Here is an 18,280-nt window from a genome sequence, read left to right on the forward strand (position 1 = left end):
GGGAATTCATGGCGATACTGTCGGCGGCTCAGGACTGAGTGTCCACCGACAGCTAGCGGCGATTTCTCCGGTTCTCTAAAGAGAGAGAAGAGGAGCGCAAGGGAGGGGGGTTGGAGGCACTTGCGCCGAATTGTACCTCCTCCTGCTCCCCACCCTTCCTCACCTCTGCCTGGTCGAAGGTCCGAGCTCTACCGGCAGAGGACACAGCGCAGCCCTGTCCGGGGCTGCACGGAGCTGTACCGCGGGGAGCCCATCTGCGTGAAAGTTGAATCAAACATTGCAAAAAGCTGTCGGTCCGCAAATTCTAACTCCTCTTGAATCGAGGAAGGGTCTCTGAGCTGGCCCGTGCAGTCGACAGTTTTCTCCTGATGGCGTGGAGATCGCAGAGAGTCTTGTCAACCGGAAGTGTGCAAAAAAAGTGCAAAACCACACTATTCTCCATGAACACCGTAAATAGACCAAAACTGCCAGAAGTCAACGCAATAGGAAAATAAAAAGATTATTTTTAGTTTAACTTTATTTTTTTAGAAGCCGGAGAAAACCATTCCAGCTACTGTCTTCATTTAAAAAAACATGCAGACTGATGCATTTGATAAATAATATTTATTTAGATTAATTCTTTTGTACGTTAAATCGCTTTCGAAATTTTAGCTGAGGTAGTGGACATATTGCACAGTCCTGCCAAAAGAAATGTAGATCCTAGGTGCGTTACACCTTGAGAAATTGACTTTTGCACATACAATGTTGGTTGATTTTTTTTTTCCTGATGTTGTTCTGGATATTAACTGCGCACTGAGTAAGACACAAAATCCGATCCTTCAGACGGGGTGGTCTAGGCGTTCCCCGGAGCTGCAGACACTAACCAGGCCCGCTGTGTGCGCGCTTCCCGGGATTCAAGCGAGCTCCCGCGCCAGGAGGACATTGACCGGGGGTCCTTCAGGGGGCGGGGGGCTGGGTTGAAACAGGGGCCGCGGCAGCGCAGGACCCAAAACGAAACTGAGATTTTTAGTCAACCGTCGTACTCGGCCTTCAGCGGCCCCTGTTTCGACCCGTCTGTCCCGTCTCCGCGGCGGGTGTGAGGGACCTACCGGAGCCTCCGGAGCGCCGGGCCCCAGCTCGCAGGAGCCCCGACAGTACAGCTGTCTGCAGGGTGTACCAAAAATCAAGGTTAGACTAGTAATTCAGTCAAGAGAGATTTGAAACAAGAACTTCAAACTTTTATGGGAGGTGCTACTTATTTGACTCATTTTTATGGACGTGTGTCTTGTCGAAACCTTTCGTTAACCAGCGAGCTAACTAACTAACGAGCTGGGACCCCGGTAACAGCTCAGCACCCCAGCCCCACGGCGCGCTCGCACCCCACGAGGAGGAGGAGGAGGCGCGAGATGCAGGGGGTAGACGTTCCGAGCGGAGCTGCAGGAGCGCCGGCGGTGGGCGGCGTGAGGGAGCGATCTGGCTGCGGAGCGCGTATATAACCCGCATCGCGGCTCCCAGCCCGAGTCGGAGGCGCAGACCCGGGAACGAGCAGGCTCCCCGGCTCGCGACAGCACGCCTCCTCCCTCGAGCTCGTCGCGCGCTGTGGTGGCAAGTGTGCGTCGGGGACATTTGGAGAAAACAGCAGAACGGGGTGAGAAATATTTTTCTTTTTTTTAAAAAAAGGGGGAAAACCGTTTCAAATGCACGCTGCCTTTACTAGGCGAGAACAAGCAAGATCAAGAGATAAAATATTAAAACTGCAGCAAAAGCTCAAGTGGGTTTGCGGACTGCGTTGGCAAAGATGCGGTGTAGCTCAGAACACAGATTCCGACTCAGTGATTTCTAAAGCGATAACTGATTGAGCGCTGCGCATGTGATTTAATTGTTGCCATCATAAAACATCGCAATAATTAAACCGCTTTGCTCGTCCCTGGCCTCTTACAGACAGCGGTGGCTCTGTGGCTCAGGATCTGCGCCTGTGGAAGGTTGCCGGTTCAAATCCCGCAGCCGGCAGAGGAATCCTACTCCGTTGGGCCCCTGAGCAAGGCCCTTAACCCCAGCTGCTCCAGGGGTGCTGTACAATGGCTGACCCTGCACTCTGACCCCAGGCTCTCTCCCTGTCTGTGTCTCATGGAGAGCAAGCTCGGGTATGGGGAATTCCTAATGTAAGAAATTGTATAGGGCTAATAAAGAAACATTAATATTGAAGACATTTTAAACTGACAGCTGTAAAGACCCCAAATTTCGTAGATTTGTTTCATGTCCTGTTGCTGTTCTCATTCGGAGGCGCTGTTCGATGTGATCAGAAGTGATGATCCGGTGCGGTTAGCGCGCGCTGTGTTCCCGGGGCTCCAGCCGGGTCACGCGCAGCTGGCCAGCTCGCGCTGGGCGCTTGTCTCGCTCTGTCCCGCATCCACGTCACGGAGCCGCGCTTCTAAAAGCTCGGTCTGTCCCGCGGAGACAGCTGAGCCTGCAGGTGTCCCACTCGCGATGGAGCGCTCACTTGCAAAGCGGAGCTTTCCGAAAGATAATTCATCATTCATCGCTGAGGCTTCGAAATGAACTCAAAATAGGCACAGTAGCAATACTTTCCAGGATGATTTATTGAATGGGGAACAACTAACTTTGTCAGTCAGTGCATCTGCACTAGGCGACATATAGTTAACAATTCAGGTGGGTAGCTGCGCCACCACACCTGAAGAAGGCTCCACGGCCGAAACGTTGTGTTTTCTTTCTTCTTTTTGTCAGCATGGAATAAACCTCTTACTTGTTCCATATACTTAATAATCCGAATGCAGACAGCAAGTGCGCTTCTCTCAGCTGCTGAAAGAACTGAAACTGAAAGAAAGACTCCGAAGGTGTGATCTGGGAAGGTGGCAGCCCAGTGGAGCCCGGGCGGGCTGGGCGGGCTGGGCCGGGGGCGGTCCGGGAGCCTCAGCTGTCCTGCGCCGCCTCGGGACTTTGAGCCCCGACTCTCCGATTCGCTGCCACCGAGGGCGGATTTCATGTGTATCTCATGGTACATTATCTCCTTCCCTGCTGAAAAGAGAAGAAACAAAACACAACGTTTCGGCTGTGGAGCCTTCTTCGAGCCCTCACGCCCGAAGAAGGCTCCGCAGCCGAAACATTGTTTCCTTTCTTCTCTCTTCAGCGGGGAATAAACTGTCCCATTGCAGCCTTCGCATGAGCTATTATCTCATTACTGCGAGATGGTACATCATCGCGTAATTACGCGCTACACACGATCACCTGAGCGATGAAGCACCTAGACGCTCAGCGGGAACAGTGGTCCAGTGACGCGTCCTGGGGTTTAGTCAGAAGGAAATGTTGCGATTTAAGCTGATGTCATTAGTCATTAGAAGCACAATGACAGTCAGGCGTATCATTAAACAAGATCGCAGTCAGCTCACGATGATGTAGGAGTTGTATAGTTGGTGTGCCATCGCGTGATAATCCCATAAAGCACGCGATAAACTACTGTCTTGTAGTAACGAGAGAACTGTTTCTCGTCATGACGAGGCAGGCTTGAACGATGGTTTCTCTCGCGGGCAGCGGCGCGCCTCCGATGATGAGCGCTCTGCGGGCAAGGCCGGCTGCTTCAGTTCACCGCTGGCCGTTAGTGCTTTTTCATGCAGCGGAAATGTAGCGCCCGATTACAAAAGACACGAGGGGTTCGTGCCGGGGAGAGACATTTTCCGCTCGGGGCCGAATCTCCCAGGCGTGGCTGCCCCGCTCCGCAGCTGTTCCGAGACCCGGCGGGAGCAGCGGGTGTCACGGGTGTGCGGAGCCAGCTGCCCCGGTCAGGCGCACGGCTGGGAGGACAAGGAGCAGGCTCCCACGGACACGTGACGACACGCACACGAGGGCGTGCAGTCTGCGTGTCACCGTGGCCGTGTGCGTGGCAGAACACGGTGCTGCACGCTGCTGCGCCGAGCTGTGTCCATCACCTCACTGCAGGCTGTGAACACAGGATGCTTTCGCTCGGGCAGCTGTTGCACAGACAAAACTCGGTCGTATCGCTTGGCCTCCGGCGGCGAATTCAGAGAGCGGTCCGGTCGGAGAGCGGACCAAGAATAGTCTGGTCAGAGAGCGGTCCAGTCGGAGAGCGGACAGAGACACACATCTGTTGTTTGCAATCTGAAGTCCGAATGCAGGCGCGCGCGAGCGGTCTTTGATTCTGGGGGACAGTGTCGCTGAAGTAGCTTTTGGGGGCTCTCGGCAAGATCTTGGGAAGGTGCCCCACACGATCATGATTTGCGCCTAAACTACTGTTATCAGGTCTGAAACACAAACTGATTTTACTATTTAGAACAACTAAATAAAATAATTATAGAACTAGAAAACTTATTAACCAGCTTTGAAGAACACAGAAGTTACAAACAAGAACAAGAAGCACACATTTTACAACGATAACATGTATTTTTACCTTTTTTTAATTAAAAAACGGGAACGTGAATAACAATAAATAAAGATAAACAGGATCTCCATTGCTTCAAAATTCTAGCAAATGTTAACTTACAAATTACATTTCTGCAATTGAAACCGCAGAGAGGAGGAGTAGAAACAAATACGTAATTAAGCAAGAAACAAGTGTGCTCAGTAGCTAGGGAGGCTGAGCAGACAGGAACATTTAATAAAAACATGTTCTAGAAATCAATTTGTCTGGATTGCGGGAGGCACATCTGCACGCGACAGCAGTGGACCCACAGGGTGTCTGAAGCTCATGATGGCCAGCCCTGTGCCAGGGGTGACCTCAGGCGTGCTGTAATCCTCCTGAGCTCTGAGCAGCTCCTCTCTGCTCCTGCCACTGTCCCTGGGAGAGCGACTGCAATCCGGAGGCAACAGGTTGAACTTACTAAACCCCCGTTTGATGAAATACAGGAGAAAGCACAAGGAAGTCATGAGGCAATGACATGCTGTACAATCGCCGAACAGTCTCTTGTACTGTATGCTTGCTTTCACCCTTTGGTTTGGCTGGGCAGTGCCGGGTTCGAGCCAGGCGTGCACCCAGGGCCGGGTCTGGCGCTGGTCCTGGGGCAGCCCAGGTGAGCCGAGCCCTCTGTCGCGACCCAGACTCCTGAGCACACAGCTCTCTGCGGGGCAGAGCCAGGGTGTGGACAAGGTGTCAGGGTGTGGACGTGCAGTCGGAGAGGGGACATGTGTGGACGGGAGCTGGGGGCTCACACGGGGACTCCGCAGGTGCCTGTGGCTGTGCAGCCCCTCCCTGCTGCTCTCTGATGTGGCTCCGGCTTGTTTTTCAGGCAGAGCTGTCTGGCACATGCTGTCGCAGGCAGGAAACGGGCCGGGCTCTCTGAGATTGGGTAACTTGCAGAAAGAGAGAAAAACAGCAGATTAGATGAAGATGCAGATTAGACTGTTTGCCATGTTGGTGCACCACCAGAAGCTTCGCCGCCCATTCAGCCCGCCTTGCTCTGCAATCTTGTCAGCACACAGAACACACCTCGGCGCCCGGAGCTGCTGCCTTCAGACAGCTGGATCTCCGTACTCTGTGGCGCTGTGCTCCTGTCCCGCTGGACGAGTTCCGGTGTGGTTCCCCTGCGATGCCACGGCTGACCTCCTGCGTCCCGGGAGTCCTGATGCTGACGGCCTGGGCCTGTGTGGCCGCTGATCCAGGTAACCCCTGCTCTCGGCTCGTTCCGTCTGGCGTCAGATCTCCGTAGCCAGGGGCCCCGAATTCACAGCTGTGGGCGGAGGAGCTCCACAGCCCCAGGGCACCTAAACACAGACTCCTCTGTAGGAGCAGGCCAGCGCTGGCACGGTCCCTGTGATGCATGGGATCACAGAGGATCCTCTTAACAGGATCCGCTGCGGGGGCGGCACGGGGTCGTACTGGTTCACTCAGTCTCCCAGTACCTATCCCAGGCAGAACCCTCTGGTTTGGACCTGGCCCAGTGACTTGGCTACTCGCACTCCTGTATCTCTTCTCACCCGGGTCTCTGTGGTGTTTGGGCAGGCCCTGCACTTTCCTTTGTCTGTCCTAGTCCTGGTCTCAATCCCTAGTCCGAACTGTCTGTCTTCCCGACTGGGAACTGGATCTCTTTGGTTTCGGTAATAATTGACGCTTGATGGAGCTTTGACACACCCACAGGTCGTTGTTTTTTTCTTCATGCCTTGTCGCCGCATGTTTCTGCCCTCTGTTCACCTTGTCACTCTGAAGGATGAACGGAAAACAACCCGGGTGCTACGAGCTGCCTCTGAAGTGGTTACAGGAGTGGTTTGCGCCGTTGCGTCGGTTTTTCCAGCTCTCGGCTCCGAATCTTTGAAATGTGGTGTGGATTGTACACGGGTGCTTTATTTTCTGTTCCACAGTGAGAGCGGGGGATCCGGGCCTGTGTAAGTCTGAGCTGACGCCGTTGCGCACAGTTGTGGTGTCCAGATGGGCTGAACGACCTCCACACCAGTGAGGTGGTGGTTTGTTTAGGGCTAAGAGCAGGAGAAGCAGGTTTGATTCCATTAGATCTTGCACAAACGTTCTGAATGGGATCCAGGGTGCAATTACCTTGGCGGCCTCGTCTCATCTGTGCTACAAATCAAGAGAGTCTGAAAGTCCTGTGATGAAGTCATCAAGTGCTGAAACACCTGGAGGAAACCCTGCACAGGGAGTGATGTCTCGAGATCAGCGCTCCAGCAGCCGTGCAGTGCGGGGGAGTGGAGCTGCAGGGCCGCTTTTCTGCTGGTCTGGCTTCTCACTTCCTTCTCTCTCGCTGGCTTATCTCTCTCATCATGAAGAAAACCATCAACGTGCACCACGCCTCTCTCTCTCTCTCTCCCTCCCCCCGTCATCTCTCTCTCTTCTTTCTCGCTCTTCTGTCTGTCTTTCGCTCTCTCGTCCCACCTCTGCTTTCTCCAACTCCTTCGGGCCCGGTGCCACCCGGTCCGGCCCGGTCTGGCTGCTGCTGAACGCTCTCCCACTGCGCTGCACTGGAGACTCGACATCGGGGTGCGACACTGGCAGATCCCCTGCACCTTCAGCTCTCTGGATGCGACTCAACGCCACCTGCGTCCGCTTCTCTTTCACCACGACAGGAGCTGCATGAAACTAAAAACGGATCTATTGACTGATGGGTCAATACGAGAGGAGGTCATCCTGACCGATCCCAGTGTTTCCAGAAGCTCCCCAGTGAATCTGCTTCTATGACACAGAGATTGAACCCCAGCAATGCCTTTTTATTGTTACTGAACATTGAGGGGGTTTTAAGGCTGTGGCCCTGCTTGTGTGTTTCCACTTTACAGCGCCCCCTGCCTGGCCCCGGGTGCAGTACTGCGTGCTCATGCACCGCGCCAACATCACGTGTTACTGGGAGCCCGGAGAGGAGCCCCACCTGAACACCACCTACACACTGAACGTTGACGAGTGAGTCAGCCCCCTGCTTGTAGTGTCTTCCATACTGCACTGCATCTGCCCCTCTTGCCTGTCTCCTCTCCCTTGTCTCTCAACAGGATCCACTGCAGGGCTGCACAGGGTCTAGGTGTCTCAGGTGTTACAACACAGCTTCTCTCCAGTTCTGCACAAGCCAGGCTTGTGGCACGTGCTCTAGGTACTGCACTGTATCCAGCGGGATTTTAGCATCATCTCCTTGAGTTTCCCATGGCCTGGCTTCGGACTGGCGGCTGTTGGACGCTGATCTCCTCGAGCTGGGACTTCAACACGCGTTACTGTTTTGCGTGAAAGAAAACAAGGGGACATTTCCGCCACCACTTCCAATCAGACTAACGTGTGATGCCAGAGTCCGGTTCTCGTGGGGCCCTCGGGGCCAGACCTGGCAGTGGGGTGTCTCTGGCCTGGGGGGGGGGGGTGCGTGCCGGCACGTGCCAGTCGAGGGGGTGAGGAGGCCTCTGCTGTGTGCGTGAGAACCACACGCATCGCCTGCTCTGAGAACATCTGATTACAGCCCGATCAGATATGAAAACTCAGCATCAGCTCGCCCCTGTCTGGCTTTCTTATTCCTTCCTGGGGAGATCGGAACGCCAGCCTGCTGCAGAGGAAGCTCTGTGTGTGGCTGCCAACATCCGGCTGATGGTAATCAGGTGGTCAAGACCGCTGGTGCTCCCTTCCTTTGCATCTTCGCTATCCATCCACTTACCCTGATCTCCATATGCCCCACAGTTTGCACTGTAAATTAGTGGGAGAAGAGATTTGGCCCTCAATTAGGTGGACATTGATCATTGACCACCTCGATACCAGGCCACCTGGTCACCAGGTGTTTTGTTGCCTAGATACCAGGCCACCTGGTCACCCGGTGTTTGGTGGCCTAGACACCGGTCACCCAGTGTTTGGTTGCCTAGATACAAGGCCACCTGGACACCCGGAGTTTGGTTTCCTAGATACCAGGACACCTGGACACCCGGTGTTTGGTTGCCTAGATACCAGGCCACCTGGACACCTGGTCTGTTGATCATTTGGTCACCTGTCACCAGGGAGACACTTTGGCCCGAGTCTTGGTTCAGGAACTGCTGGGTGAAACGAGTGATAGAAAACTTTGAGTGATGATGATGCCGAGGACCAAGCACTGTGTATCGCCCCCTGCAGGGCGAGGGGTCAGTGTGACAGCATCTTTGAGAAGGGGCTGAGGGAGCAGTGCACACCTCTGGCAGGTCAGTGGCACTGCACAGTGTCCGGCGGCGAGATGTACAACTACTACATAGTGACCGTGACGGCCCGGGACGCCAGGGGCAGCGCTACCTCCCCGCGCCTCTGTCTGTGGAACGAGTCAGGTACGGGTGGGAAAACGCCTGTCCAGCCCCCCTCTCCCTCTCCCTCCCCCTCTCACCCTCCGCCCCCCCCCTCTCTGTCCCGCAGTGAAGCTGTACCCTCCGGTCCTCCACCGGCTCGCTGCTGTCCCGGGACAGGCTCGCTGTCTCCGGCTGCACTGGGCTCTGCTGCCTCCCGTCACTTCAAGGCAGGTCTCCAACGGCATGGTGGAGCTGCAGCTGGAATACCGGGCAGTGGGACAGGTCAGTGCACATCCGGAATACCGGGTAGTTGGATGGGTCAGTACAGATCCGGAATACCGGGCAGTGGGTCGGGTCAGTGTCCATCTGGAATACCGGACTATGGGATGGGTCAGTGCACATCCGGAATACCGGGCAGTGGGACAGGTCAGTGCACATCCGGAATACCGGGCAGTGGGACAGGTCAGTACACATCCGGAATACCGGGCAGTTGGATGGGTCAGTACAGATCCGGAATACCGGGCAGTGGGACAGGTCAGTGCACATCCGGAATACCGGGCAGTGGGTCGGGTCAGTGTCCATCTGGAATACCGGACTATGGGATGGGTCAGTGCACATCCGGAATACCGAGCAGTGGGACAGGTCAGTGCACATCCGGAATACCGGGCAGTGGGACAGGTCAGTACACATCCGGAATACTGGGCAGTTGGATGGGTCAGTACAGATCCGGAATACCGGGCAGTGGGTCGGGTCAGTGTCCATCTGGAATACCGGACTATGGGATGGGTCAGTACAGATCCAGAATACCGGACTATGGGATGGGTCAGTACAGATCCGGAATACCGGCAGTGGGTCGGGTCTTCTGGACAGAGCTCTATTCGTGTGAAGCACATCCAGACGGTTTTGATTCTCCGCCCGCCTGACCGAGCCGAACCTGTCGCCCGCCCCGCAGCGCCGGGCTCGGCAAGCGGACCTGGGCCTGCAGACGTCCAGCAGCGCCACCCTGTGCCTCTTCTCCCCCTTCACCCGCTACTCCGTCCAGCTGCGGACCCGCTTCCACGGCAAAAGCCGCCACTGGAGCGAGTGGAGCTCGGCGCTGGAGACCCGGACAGAGGAGGCTGGTGAGGACAGGGGGGGAGCACACCCATCCTCTTCCTCAGATCCCCCGGTGTGGAGGAAGGGTGAAGCCGGGAGTGCACTGCACTAACTCTCCTCTCCTCTCCTCCGGCGCCGTCCGGTCCAGCCCCTGCGGTCGGGCCTCAGCTCTGGAGACGGGAGGGGGCCGTGAGCGCAGACGGCCAGCGCCGGGTGACCCTGCAGTGGAAGGTGAGTTGCTGGTGTCCGCGGGGGTACAACTCTCCCCTGGGTGTCCCCCAGACCAGGGGGGCAGGAGAGAGACACTGCTTCAGCAGGTGAATGGAGCAGGAACTTCAGGGGGGTCGGATTGTTCATATCGTTCTCGATCAACGCCACTCGCGGGATCTTCGGATCCACTGGGAGGGGCTTTTAAAATCCTGTTCCGGGAGGGACGAGGCAGGTCTGCCCCCCAGCCGAGCTCCGAGCTCCTGAGCACATCAGGCGACAAGCTGCTGATGACAGGCCAGTGAAGGGTGTGATCTCTCTGCCCTGGACACAGGCGACCCTCAGAGGGGGGGTCACGACAGCTGCCTGAGTGTACGGGGGCGGAGCGGTGGCTCTGAGGCTCAGGATCTGCGCCTGTGCCTGGAAGGTTGCCGGTTCAAATCCCACAGCCGGCAGAGGAATCCTACTCCGTTGGGCCCCTGAGCAAGGCCCTTAACCCCAACGGCTCCAGGGGTGCTGTACAATGGCTGACCCTGCGCTCTGACCCCCAGCTTCTCTTCCTGTCTGTGTGTCTCATGGAGAGCAAGCTGGGGTCTGTGAAAAGATCATTCCTAATGCAAGAAATTGTAAAGGGTTAATAAAGTGATGTTGTTGTTGTTGTTATATGATGATGGGTGTGTCGGGTCCTGCGAGTGTGAGTGTGTGTTGGGGGGGGCTCTCAGCTCTCTGCAGTGGATTCCCAGGCTTTGGACGAAATGCGTCGCTTTTCTTGGGCGGGCTGCCAGTAGACTGATCCCAGTACAGCAGCGGCCCAGGGCAGGCAGGACCCCGAGCCTCAGCGGGGCACGAGAGCTTCACCCCCCAGTCGCTGCAGCGCCTCTGAGATCAGAGCTGCAGGACGCAGGAGCACAGGCAGTGGGGTCGCGGTTTGAACACGGAAACCATGAAATGTTGACAGCTTTTGGTCCACCCGACCTGAGCCAGTCACAATAATAATAATAATAATAATTGCTTACACTTCTAAAGCACTTTTCTGGACACTCCACTCAGAGCTCTTCACAGGTAATGGGGATCCCCTCCACCACCACCCGGATGATGCGCCAGTCCTCTCCCCACACACCAGCTCTCAGTGGGGAGGAGAGCAGAGTGATGAAGCCAGTTCAGAGATGGGGATTATTAGGAGGCCATGATGGGTGAAGGCCAGGGGGAAATTTGGCCAGGACACCGGGGTAACACCCCTACTCTTTTCAAGAAACACTCTGGGATTTTTAATGACCACAAAGAGTCAGGACCTCAGTTTTACGTCTCAGCTGAAGGACGGCGCCTTTTTACAGTGTAGTGTCCCCGTCACTATACTGGGGCATTAGGACCCACACAGACTGCAGGGTGAGAGCGCCCCCTACTGGACCCACTCACACCTCTTCCAGCAGCAGCCTTAGCTTTCCCAGGAGTCTCCCCTCCAGGTACTGGCCAGGCTCACGCCTGCTGGGCTTCAGGGGCTGCAGGGTGACAGAGCTGCTAGCAGTGTAGTTAGCGTCCTCTACAGCAGGACCGTGTTCTCTGTGCTGCTGATGCTATAGCAGTGAGGAAGAGGATAGACACTGTCTGCAACTATTTAACCCTGACCCACATCACCGCCTTGACTCGAACCCGAACCCTAGCACTATTCACCCACCCTCGGCCCCCATGAGCCCCAGCCTGGGAAGGCTGCTGAAGTGGCGGAAACGTTACTGATGTTGTTCTATTTCTTGCTTTGCCCTCCTCCTCCTCCTCAGCCCCTGCTGCAGAGCCAGGCTAACGGCAAGATCCTGGGGTACAATGTGACGTGCTGCCGGGAGGGCGCCCCCCAGGGGCAGGAGCAGCAGGAGTGCGGGGTCCTGCCCCCTCAGCGCACTTCCTGTGTCCTGGTGCTGCCCGCGCCGCTCTGCTCCTGCTCGCTCTCCGCCTTCAACGCCGCAGGCCACTCCCCCCCGGCCCGGATCGCCCTCCCGGACGCCGGAGAGAGGGGTAGGGGACCGCTCGATCCCTGGATCAGCTGGGGTATCAGATCGGCTCACAAGGGTCTGACGTCTTGCAAACCAGTTCCCTGCCTCTGCGATCTTGGTGTGCGCTTGTGTGACCGTCGTGGGGCGCGAACCCGGGTCTCCGGCGGAACGCCCGAGGGAAGCTGCCCAGTGAGCTAAAGGAGACCTCCCCCAGCCCAGGTGCTGAGGTCCCTGCTAGGTGCAGGGAGGGCGATGACGTCACCATGTCCAGACTAGCTCCGCTGCACAGCAGACACTCTGGGAGTCCAGTGGTCTGGGGTCTCTGCTCCTGCGGCCCCACTGGGTGAGCAGTGGTCTGGGGTCTCTGCTCCTGTGGCCCCACTGGGTGAGCAGCGATCGGCTCTCTGCTCCTGCGGCCCCACTGGGTGAGCGGCAGTCGGCTCTCTGCTCCTGCGGCCCCACTGGGTGAGCAGTGGTCTGGGGTCTCTGCTCCTGCGGCCCCACTGGGTGAGCAGCGGACGGCTCTCTGCTCCTGGCTGGGATTGATACACCCTGTGTGGAGCCTAGCTGCCCTGCTTGTGGCAGGAGAGTGAGGGAGAATCTCAGAGTCACAGACACTCCTGGAGAGTGGGTAGACTGACCCTTTTTAAGAAGAAAAACACATCTTTAGGAAAAACGAAACCAAAATGTGCCTGGATTTGTAACGTCGTTTTCATCAGCTGTGCTGTAATCAATAACCCAACACAACGTGTTGATCTCTCAGTGCTCCCGCCCCCTATGGCTCTGACTGTTACCCCATTGGATGACAGCAGCCTGAGTGTAAGATGGACACCTCCGCTCAGCCAATCGGTGACCGGCTTCGTTGTGGAGTGGTGCCCACTGTCTGAAGTGACCCCCTGTGTGCCACACTGGCTCAGGCTGGCCGGCAATGTCACCGAGACTGTCATCACAGGTGAGTCCACCTGCGTGCCTTCCTCAGGGCCTGCTGCTCCTTGCCCTTATTCGGCAATTTTTGGTCCGGTCTTTGACAAAAAATGCAGCTCTCTATCACCTCTGATACCTACATCTTAACTAAAAAAACCCAGAAGCTCTTGCACACGAGCAGGGTTTAGAGAAACTGAATCTGAGGTGGAGACAGAGGCCCACTGGACTGTTGGTGCTGGAGACGGAGACACAGTGGACAGTCGGTGCTGGAGACAGAGACGGAGACACACTTGACGCTCGGTGCCCAGCTGTCCCCTGGCTGCGGGCTGTGTCTGAGACAGAGGCGACGGGGCGTCCAGATGTGTGAGCGCTGTGTGTCCCTGCTTGCAGAGGCCGTGGAGCCGCGGGTGCGCTACAATGTGTCGGTGCGGGCTCTGCGCCAGGGGCGGGGAGGGGCAGCGCTGTCCTTGCCAGCCTACAGCCGACAGGGAGGTGAGTCCAGCCCTGCTGTCCAGCCCTGCTCTCTTCCTCTGTGCACGTCCTGCTGCTGCTCGCCTCCTTCGGCTTCCCCCTTCACTCCCTCCTCTCCTGCGTGTGCCCCTCAGCGCCCTCTGCTGGCCCCCGGCTGCGCGTCACGGACACCTGGATTGGCGGCGTGGCTCTGCAGTGGGATCCCATTCCCATCCACCTCCGGCACGGATTCATCCGCAACTACACCGTGTGCTACTGCGGCGCGGACAACAGGACCCAGCGTGAGTACCGTTGCCCCGCTGCCCGTGTGTGTGCGTCCGTGTGCGTCCTCCGGACAGTCTCCGTGTCTCCGTGTGCGTCCCTGCATCCGTGCGTCCTCCGGACAGTCTCCGTGTCTCCGTGTGTGTCCGTGTCTCCATGTGTGTCCGTGTCCGTCTGTGTCTCCGTGTGTCTCCGTGTGTCCGTTTGTCCGCCCGCGCAGGACCGTGCTGAGTGTCTCTGTGTCTCTGTGTGTCCCCGTGTGTGTCCCCTGCGCAGGACTGTGCTGAGTGTCCCCGTGTGTGTCCCCCGCGCAGGACTGTGCTGAGTGTCTCTGTGTCTCTGTGTCTCTGTGTCTCTGTGTGTCCCCGTGTGTGTCCCCCACGCAGGACCGTGCTGAGTGTCTCTCTGTCTCTGTGTCTCTGTGTGTCCCCGTGTGTGTCCCCCGCGCAGGACCGTGCTGAGTGTCTCTGTGTCTCTGTGTGTCCCCGTGTGTGTCCCCCGCGCAGGACCGTGCTGAGTGTCTCTGTGTCTCTGTGTCTCTGTGTGTCCCCGTGTGTGTCCCCCGCGCAGGACTGTGCTGAGTGTCTCTGTGTCTCTGTGTCTCTGTGTGTCCCCTGCGCAGGACCGTGCTGAGTGTCTCCGTGTCTCTGTGTCTCTGTGTGTCCCCGTGTGTGTCCCCTGCGCAGGACCGTGCTGAGTGTCTCTGTGTTGCAGACGTGGCCGTGCAGGGCCTGGAGCGCCGCTGCACTCTGAGCGGCCTGGCCGGCACCTACCGCATCCACGTCATGGCCAGCACGGACGCCGGGAGCGCGGCGGGGGAGGCGGTCACCGTGGCGATGGGTGAGGATGCCGGGGTCGAGCGGTGAGTGCCGCCAGCCCTGCTCTTCGGCTGAGGTAGGGGCCGTCTTACCAGCAGGGTCCGGGCGGCAGCAGGAGGCGCCCTGTCGTTGTCGATTAAACGAGGATGAGGTCTGGCTCCCTGAGAAAGCAATCAGAGTAGTGGGGTGGGCAGTGCGGGGGGGGCTCTGGACAGAGCGCAGCTCTGACTCCCTGTCGCTGTCTGTCTGTGTCAGAGGACGGGATGAGCCCTGTGGTGACGACCAGCCTGTACTGCGTAGCTCTGCTCCTCCTCGGTGTCTTCGGGCTCCTGGCCTGCCTGCACCTCCGCCACAGGTGAGTACAGAGCCAGACTGCACCCCGAAACCAGCAGCACCCGCCTTCGTCCGCCCGTGTCTGTCAGGGAACCCCCCAGAGCTACTTCCTCACAGTGCAGCCTCGGAGATGCTGCTTGTTAGACACAGGCAGTCTATGTGTATATTCCTTCACATGCAGTATACACACACGTGGAATGGGCAGGCGTAAGATGGTTCTGTCCCCTAGATGTTGTGATGTGGCAATGGCTAATTAATATTTAAGATTCGTTCAGATCCGTCCATCAGTCATGTCTGCCCAGTAGTGATGGGGACATCACAAACCCAGCATCACCTTTGCTTGGAGAGAGCAGAGCGCAGCAGATCAGAGCCCGTGATCTGGGGGTTCCTGCATCTTCAAGCCTGGCCTGATGCTCTGTGTGTCTCCAGCAGGATAAAGAAGCAGCTCTGGCCAGTTGTCCCTGACCCTGCAAATAGCAGTCTGGCCTCCTGGACCCCAAAAAAGCTCCTGAAGGTAAGAGGGGGGCTGAGTGGGCTGGAGAGCTGCTCTGAGCTGTTGATCTAGGTTAGGGCCAGGCTGCTGCTGTGTCTGCGGTTCTGGGGCTTGGAGGGACACTGAGGGCTGGAGCAGTGACCCCCCTCTCTCTCTCTTGCGCTCCACCAGGACTTCAGGGACTCTTGCTGTCAGCCCCAGGGCCTCTGCGTGCTGCAGGGCGAGGGCGACAGGCGGCCAGCGGCTGTCCTGGCCCTGCGGGGTGACCCGGGCGTCTCCGAGGAGCTGGCCCTGCTGCCCGAGGCCCCGGCGCCGTGCCCGCAGGCCGAGCCGGGCTACGTGGACTACTCCATGGTCATGAACCACACGTACAGGGGCTCCCCGTCCGCCGGCTGGCCGGGGCCCCCCGCGGAGCCACCCCCGCACCCCTACGCCAACACCTCCCCGGCCGAGACCGCCCTGCGCCCGCCCCCCGCGGCCCCCCAGGGGGAGGAGGACCCCTCCGTGCTGGAGGCCCTGACCACCTTCCCCCTGCTCCTCCAGCTCATCCTGCAGGGCGGCCGCCCCGACGCGGACCTGCCGGGCCTGCAGGACCTGCGGCCCCTGAACTGGGCCGGCCCTCCGCACGACGCCTGAAGCCCAAACCCGCGGCGCGGGTCCGGAGGTCTGCAGCGACGGGAGGCCGCTCTGGCTCGTTGGGTTCTGCCTGGGGACGCTCTGGCCTGAGAACGAACTGGCAGACCGACTTCCTGTTGGCAGGGGCTCTGCAGCAGCAGCTAGTGTGGCTGCTTTGCTGCCCCCCTCGTCCACCTCGTTCTCTCTAAAAGTGCCCCTCGGAATCGCCAGTTATTAAAGAGACTGGCACTGGGGGCTGGGGTCGCGGCTTAAATCCTTCAGCGTGCTCTCTGCTGCGTGGCACTGCGGCCCTCGTCTGCAGCCGCGAGCTGCCTGTAGCTCAGGCCTGACCCCTGCTGGAGGCACACAGGTCCCGTCCGTCAATGAAAGGTTAATTGGCGCTTTGCCGAAACTCTGCTGGCTCTGTGAGCCATTTCGTGCAGCCTGGTTACTACTAATTGCTTACTCTTCTATAGCGCTTTCCTGGACACTCCACTCAGAGCTCTTCACAGGTAATGGGGATCCCCTCCACCACCCACCTGGATGATGCACCAGTCTGCTCCCCACACACCAGCTCTCAGTGGGGAGGAGTGATTGAGCCAGTTCAGAGATGGGGATTATTAGGAGGCCATGATGGGTGAAGGCCAGGGGAAAATTTGGCCAGGACACAGGGGTAACACCCCTACTCTTTTTGAGAAACACCCCAGGATTTTTAATGACCACAGAGAGTCAGGACCTCAGTTTTCTGAAGGATAGTGCCTTTTTACAGTACAGTGTCCCCCGTCACTATACTGGAGCATTAGGACCCACACAGACTGCAGGGTGAGCGCCCCCTACTGGCCCCACTAACACCTCTTCAAGCAGCAGCCTCAGCTTTCCCAGGAGTCTCCCCTCCAGGTACTGGCCAGGCTCACAGCTGCTGGGCTCCAGTGGGCGGCCAGCTGGGAGCTGCAGGGTGACAGAGCTGTTGCTGATTAGCGCTCATCTTGGGGGAACCATCTTAAATCGCGTCTGATCCCGGTCTTGGAAACTGGCCTTGTGTGAGTGTAGACAGTAGACTGTAAACAGGGAGTAACCGTCAACTATAACAAAGTGCATTGCGGAGTCATTTCTCTCAATCCAGCTGGCTGGACAGCGCCAACAGCACAGAAAGGCACAGCTGAATTCCTTTTTTCTCGTGTCTGTTTCATCATATTGAACTTAATTTGTTGCAAGTTCGCGAAAACGTAAGCACGCATGTCATAACTTTTTAAATGGCTTACCGTTTGTATCTGACGTTATTTTAGCTATTGTGTTTTCGGGAATTGTGAGGTTTAAGTTGTTGCACTTTATGTCTTCGTGGTGGTTTTATATTAAATGATTTTGGTTGCGTACAATGGGGGTGTTTTTATGACGCGCCGACCTGAGCGCACAGCTCAGCGCTCCGGGACCGGTCGGCTGCTGTTGCGGCGCGGTGCGGACGCCAGAGGGCGCTCTGCGACAGCTTCAGGCAGCGCGCCCTTGAGCGTCTTCCAAAGACATCAACCCGCCTTTCCAGCATTTCAGGTAACGAATTTCAAAACGGGCTGAAATGGCACATGAATAAATTATTCATCGGGCTGTTGAGGAGTAAACACGTGCAGACATATTCATGAGAGTGTCCGTACAAAGGCAAAGAAAAGCGACAATGTTTCCTTTCAAAATGCAGTAAAGACAAAAATCCCCCACCGTTTAATTCAAACAATTAGTAAACGGAACAGCAGCAGGCGGGAGAACTGGACTTGAAACACACGTACAATTTAATTCTGTCTTTTCCTGAAGCCATAAAGAAATAATAGATCTGAGTCACTTTAGCCTTGAACAGAGGAGCCGATGATGGGATTCGAGTATCCAAAGTCCTCCAGGGAGCCGGCAAGGTCAGCCCACGTCCTCAACAGTGAAGCGCCACCGTCGTTCCTTAATTTACCGCTTCGACCCACCTCTTTGGCGAAACCCGGGTTTTATTTTAATCCGCTGCCATCCCGGGATCAAAGGCGCCGCCGTCCTGTCCCGGGACCCTCCCGTGCTGTGGAAGCGAGCCGGGAGACGGGAGGAGTTCCGGTCCACGCCGCCTCCTCCCTGGACTGGCTCGGAGCTCAGACATTGTTCCTGCACCCCCGCAGGGAGCTGCCCCCCCCCCCCCCCGAGGCGAGGTCACACCTCTGTCCCCCTCACGCGTGAACAGCAGAGGGCCGTTTTAATGCGATGTGACCACAAACTGGACCGAGGCAGACCTGGCTGCCCAGAGAGGACAGACTGTGCTCCCACTGCCAGCGGGGGGAAATAGAGACAGAGGTGCACTTCCTACTGCACTGTGACAGATACTCTGGGATTAGAGAAACATTCTTCCCCAAATCTACAATTCTAATCCCAGAATTCCCACACCTGCC

The 18,280-nt window shown here is 57.3% G+C and overlaps 1 protein-coding gene across 3 annotated transcripts; it reads left to right on the forward strand.

Annotated features, from left to right (window-relative positions):
* The first annotated feature begins 76 nt into the window (after nucleotides 1–76).
* Nucleotides 77–17,248, forward strand: LOC148639304 (granulocyte colony-stimulating factor receptor). 3 transcript variants are annotated; one of them, XM_088622529.1, is made up of 15 exons: nucleotides 77–1,627; nucleotides 5,424–5,610; nucleotides 7,231–7,351; nucleotides 8,528–8,712; nucleotides 8,798–8,952; nucleotides 9,623–9,791; nucleotides 9,914–9,996; nucleotides 11,748–11,979; nucleotides 12,721–12,909; nucleotides 13,272–13,373; nucleotides 13,487–13,633; nucleotides 14,328–14,453; nucleotides 14,687–14,786; nucleotides 15,194–15,278; nucleotides 15,429–17,248. In XM_088622529.1, exons 2-15 carry the CDS (start codon nucleotides 5,538–5,540, stop codon nucleotides 15,891–15,893), a joined length of 2,232 nt encoding a protein of 743 aa, XP_088478655.1. In that variant the 5' UTR covers nucleotides 77–1,627; nucleotides 5,424–5,537; the 3' UTR covers nucleotides 15,894–17,248. The 3 variants fall into 3 exon arrangements, with proteins under 3 accessions (XP_088478655.1, XP_088478657.1, XP_088478656.1); XM_088622531.1 differs by having other exon boundaries at nucleotides 78–1,627; nucleotides 15,197–15,278; XM_088622530.1 differs by lacking the exon at nucleotides 77–1,627 and having other exon boundaries at nucleotides 1,950–5,610.
* The last annotated feature ends 1,032 nt before the right edge of the window (nucleotides 17,249–18,280 follow it).

The sequence above is a fragment of the Lepisosteus platostomus genome, chromosome 27 (assembly GCF_059453375.1).
Source record: "Lepisosteus platostomus isolate fLepPlt1 chromosome 27, fLepPlt1.hap1, whole genome shotgun sequence".
Classification (NCBI taxonomy): Eukaryota; Metazoa; Chordata; class Actinopteri; order Semionotiformes; family Lepisosteidae; genus Lepisosteus; species Lepisosteus platostomus.

Excerpts from the sequence above, each read along its gene's own strand:
- LOC148639304 (XM_088622529.1), top strand. The coding sequence starts at position 5,538 with ATGCCACGGCTGACCTCCTGCGTCCCGGGAGTCCTGATGCTGACGGCC. Across the intron at positions 13,634-14,327 it reads CGCGGACAACAGGACCCAGC|ACGTGGCCGTGCAGGGCCTG; the intron begins GTGAGTACCGTT and ends TCTGTGTTGCAG. Across the intron at positions 15,279-15,428 it reads CCCCAAAAAAGCTCCTGAAG|GACTTCAGGGACTCTTGCTG; the intron begins GTAAGAGGGGGG and ends GCGCTCCACCAG.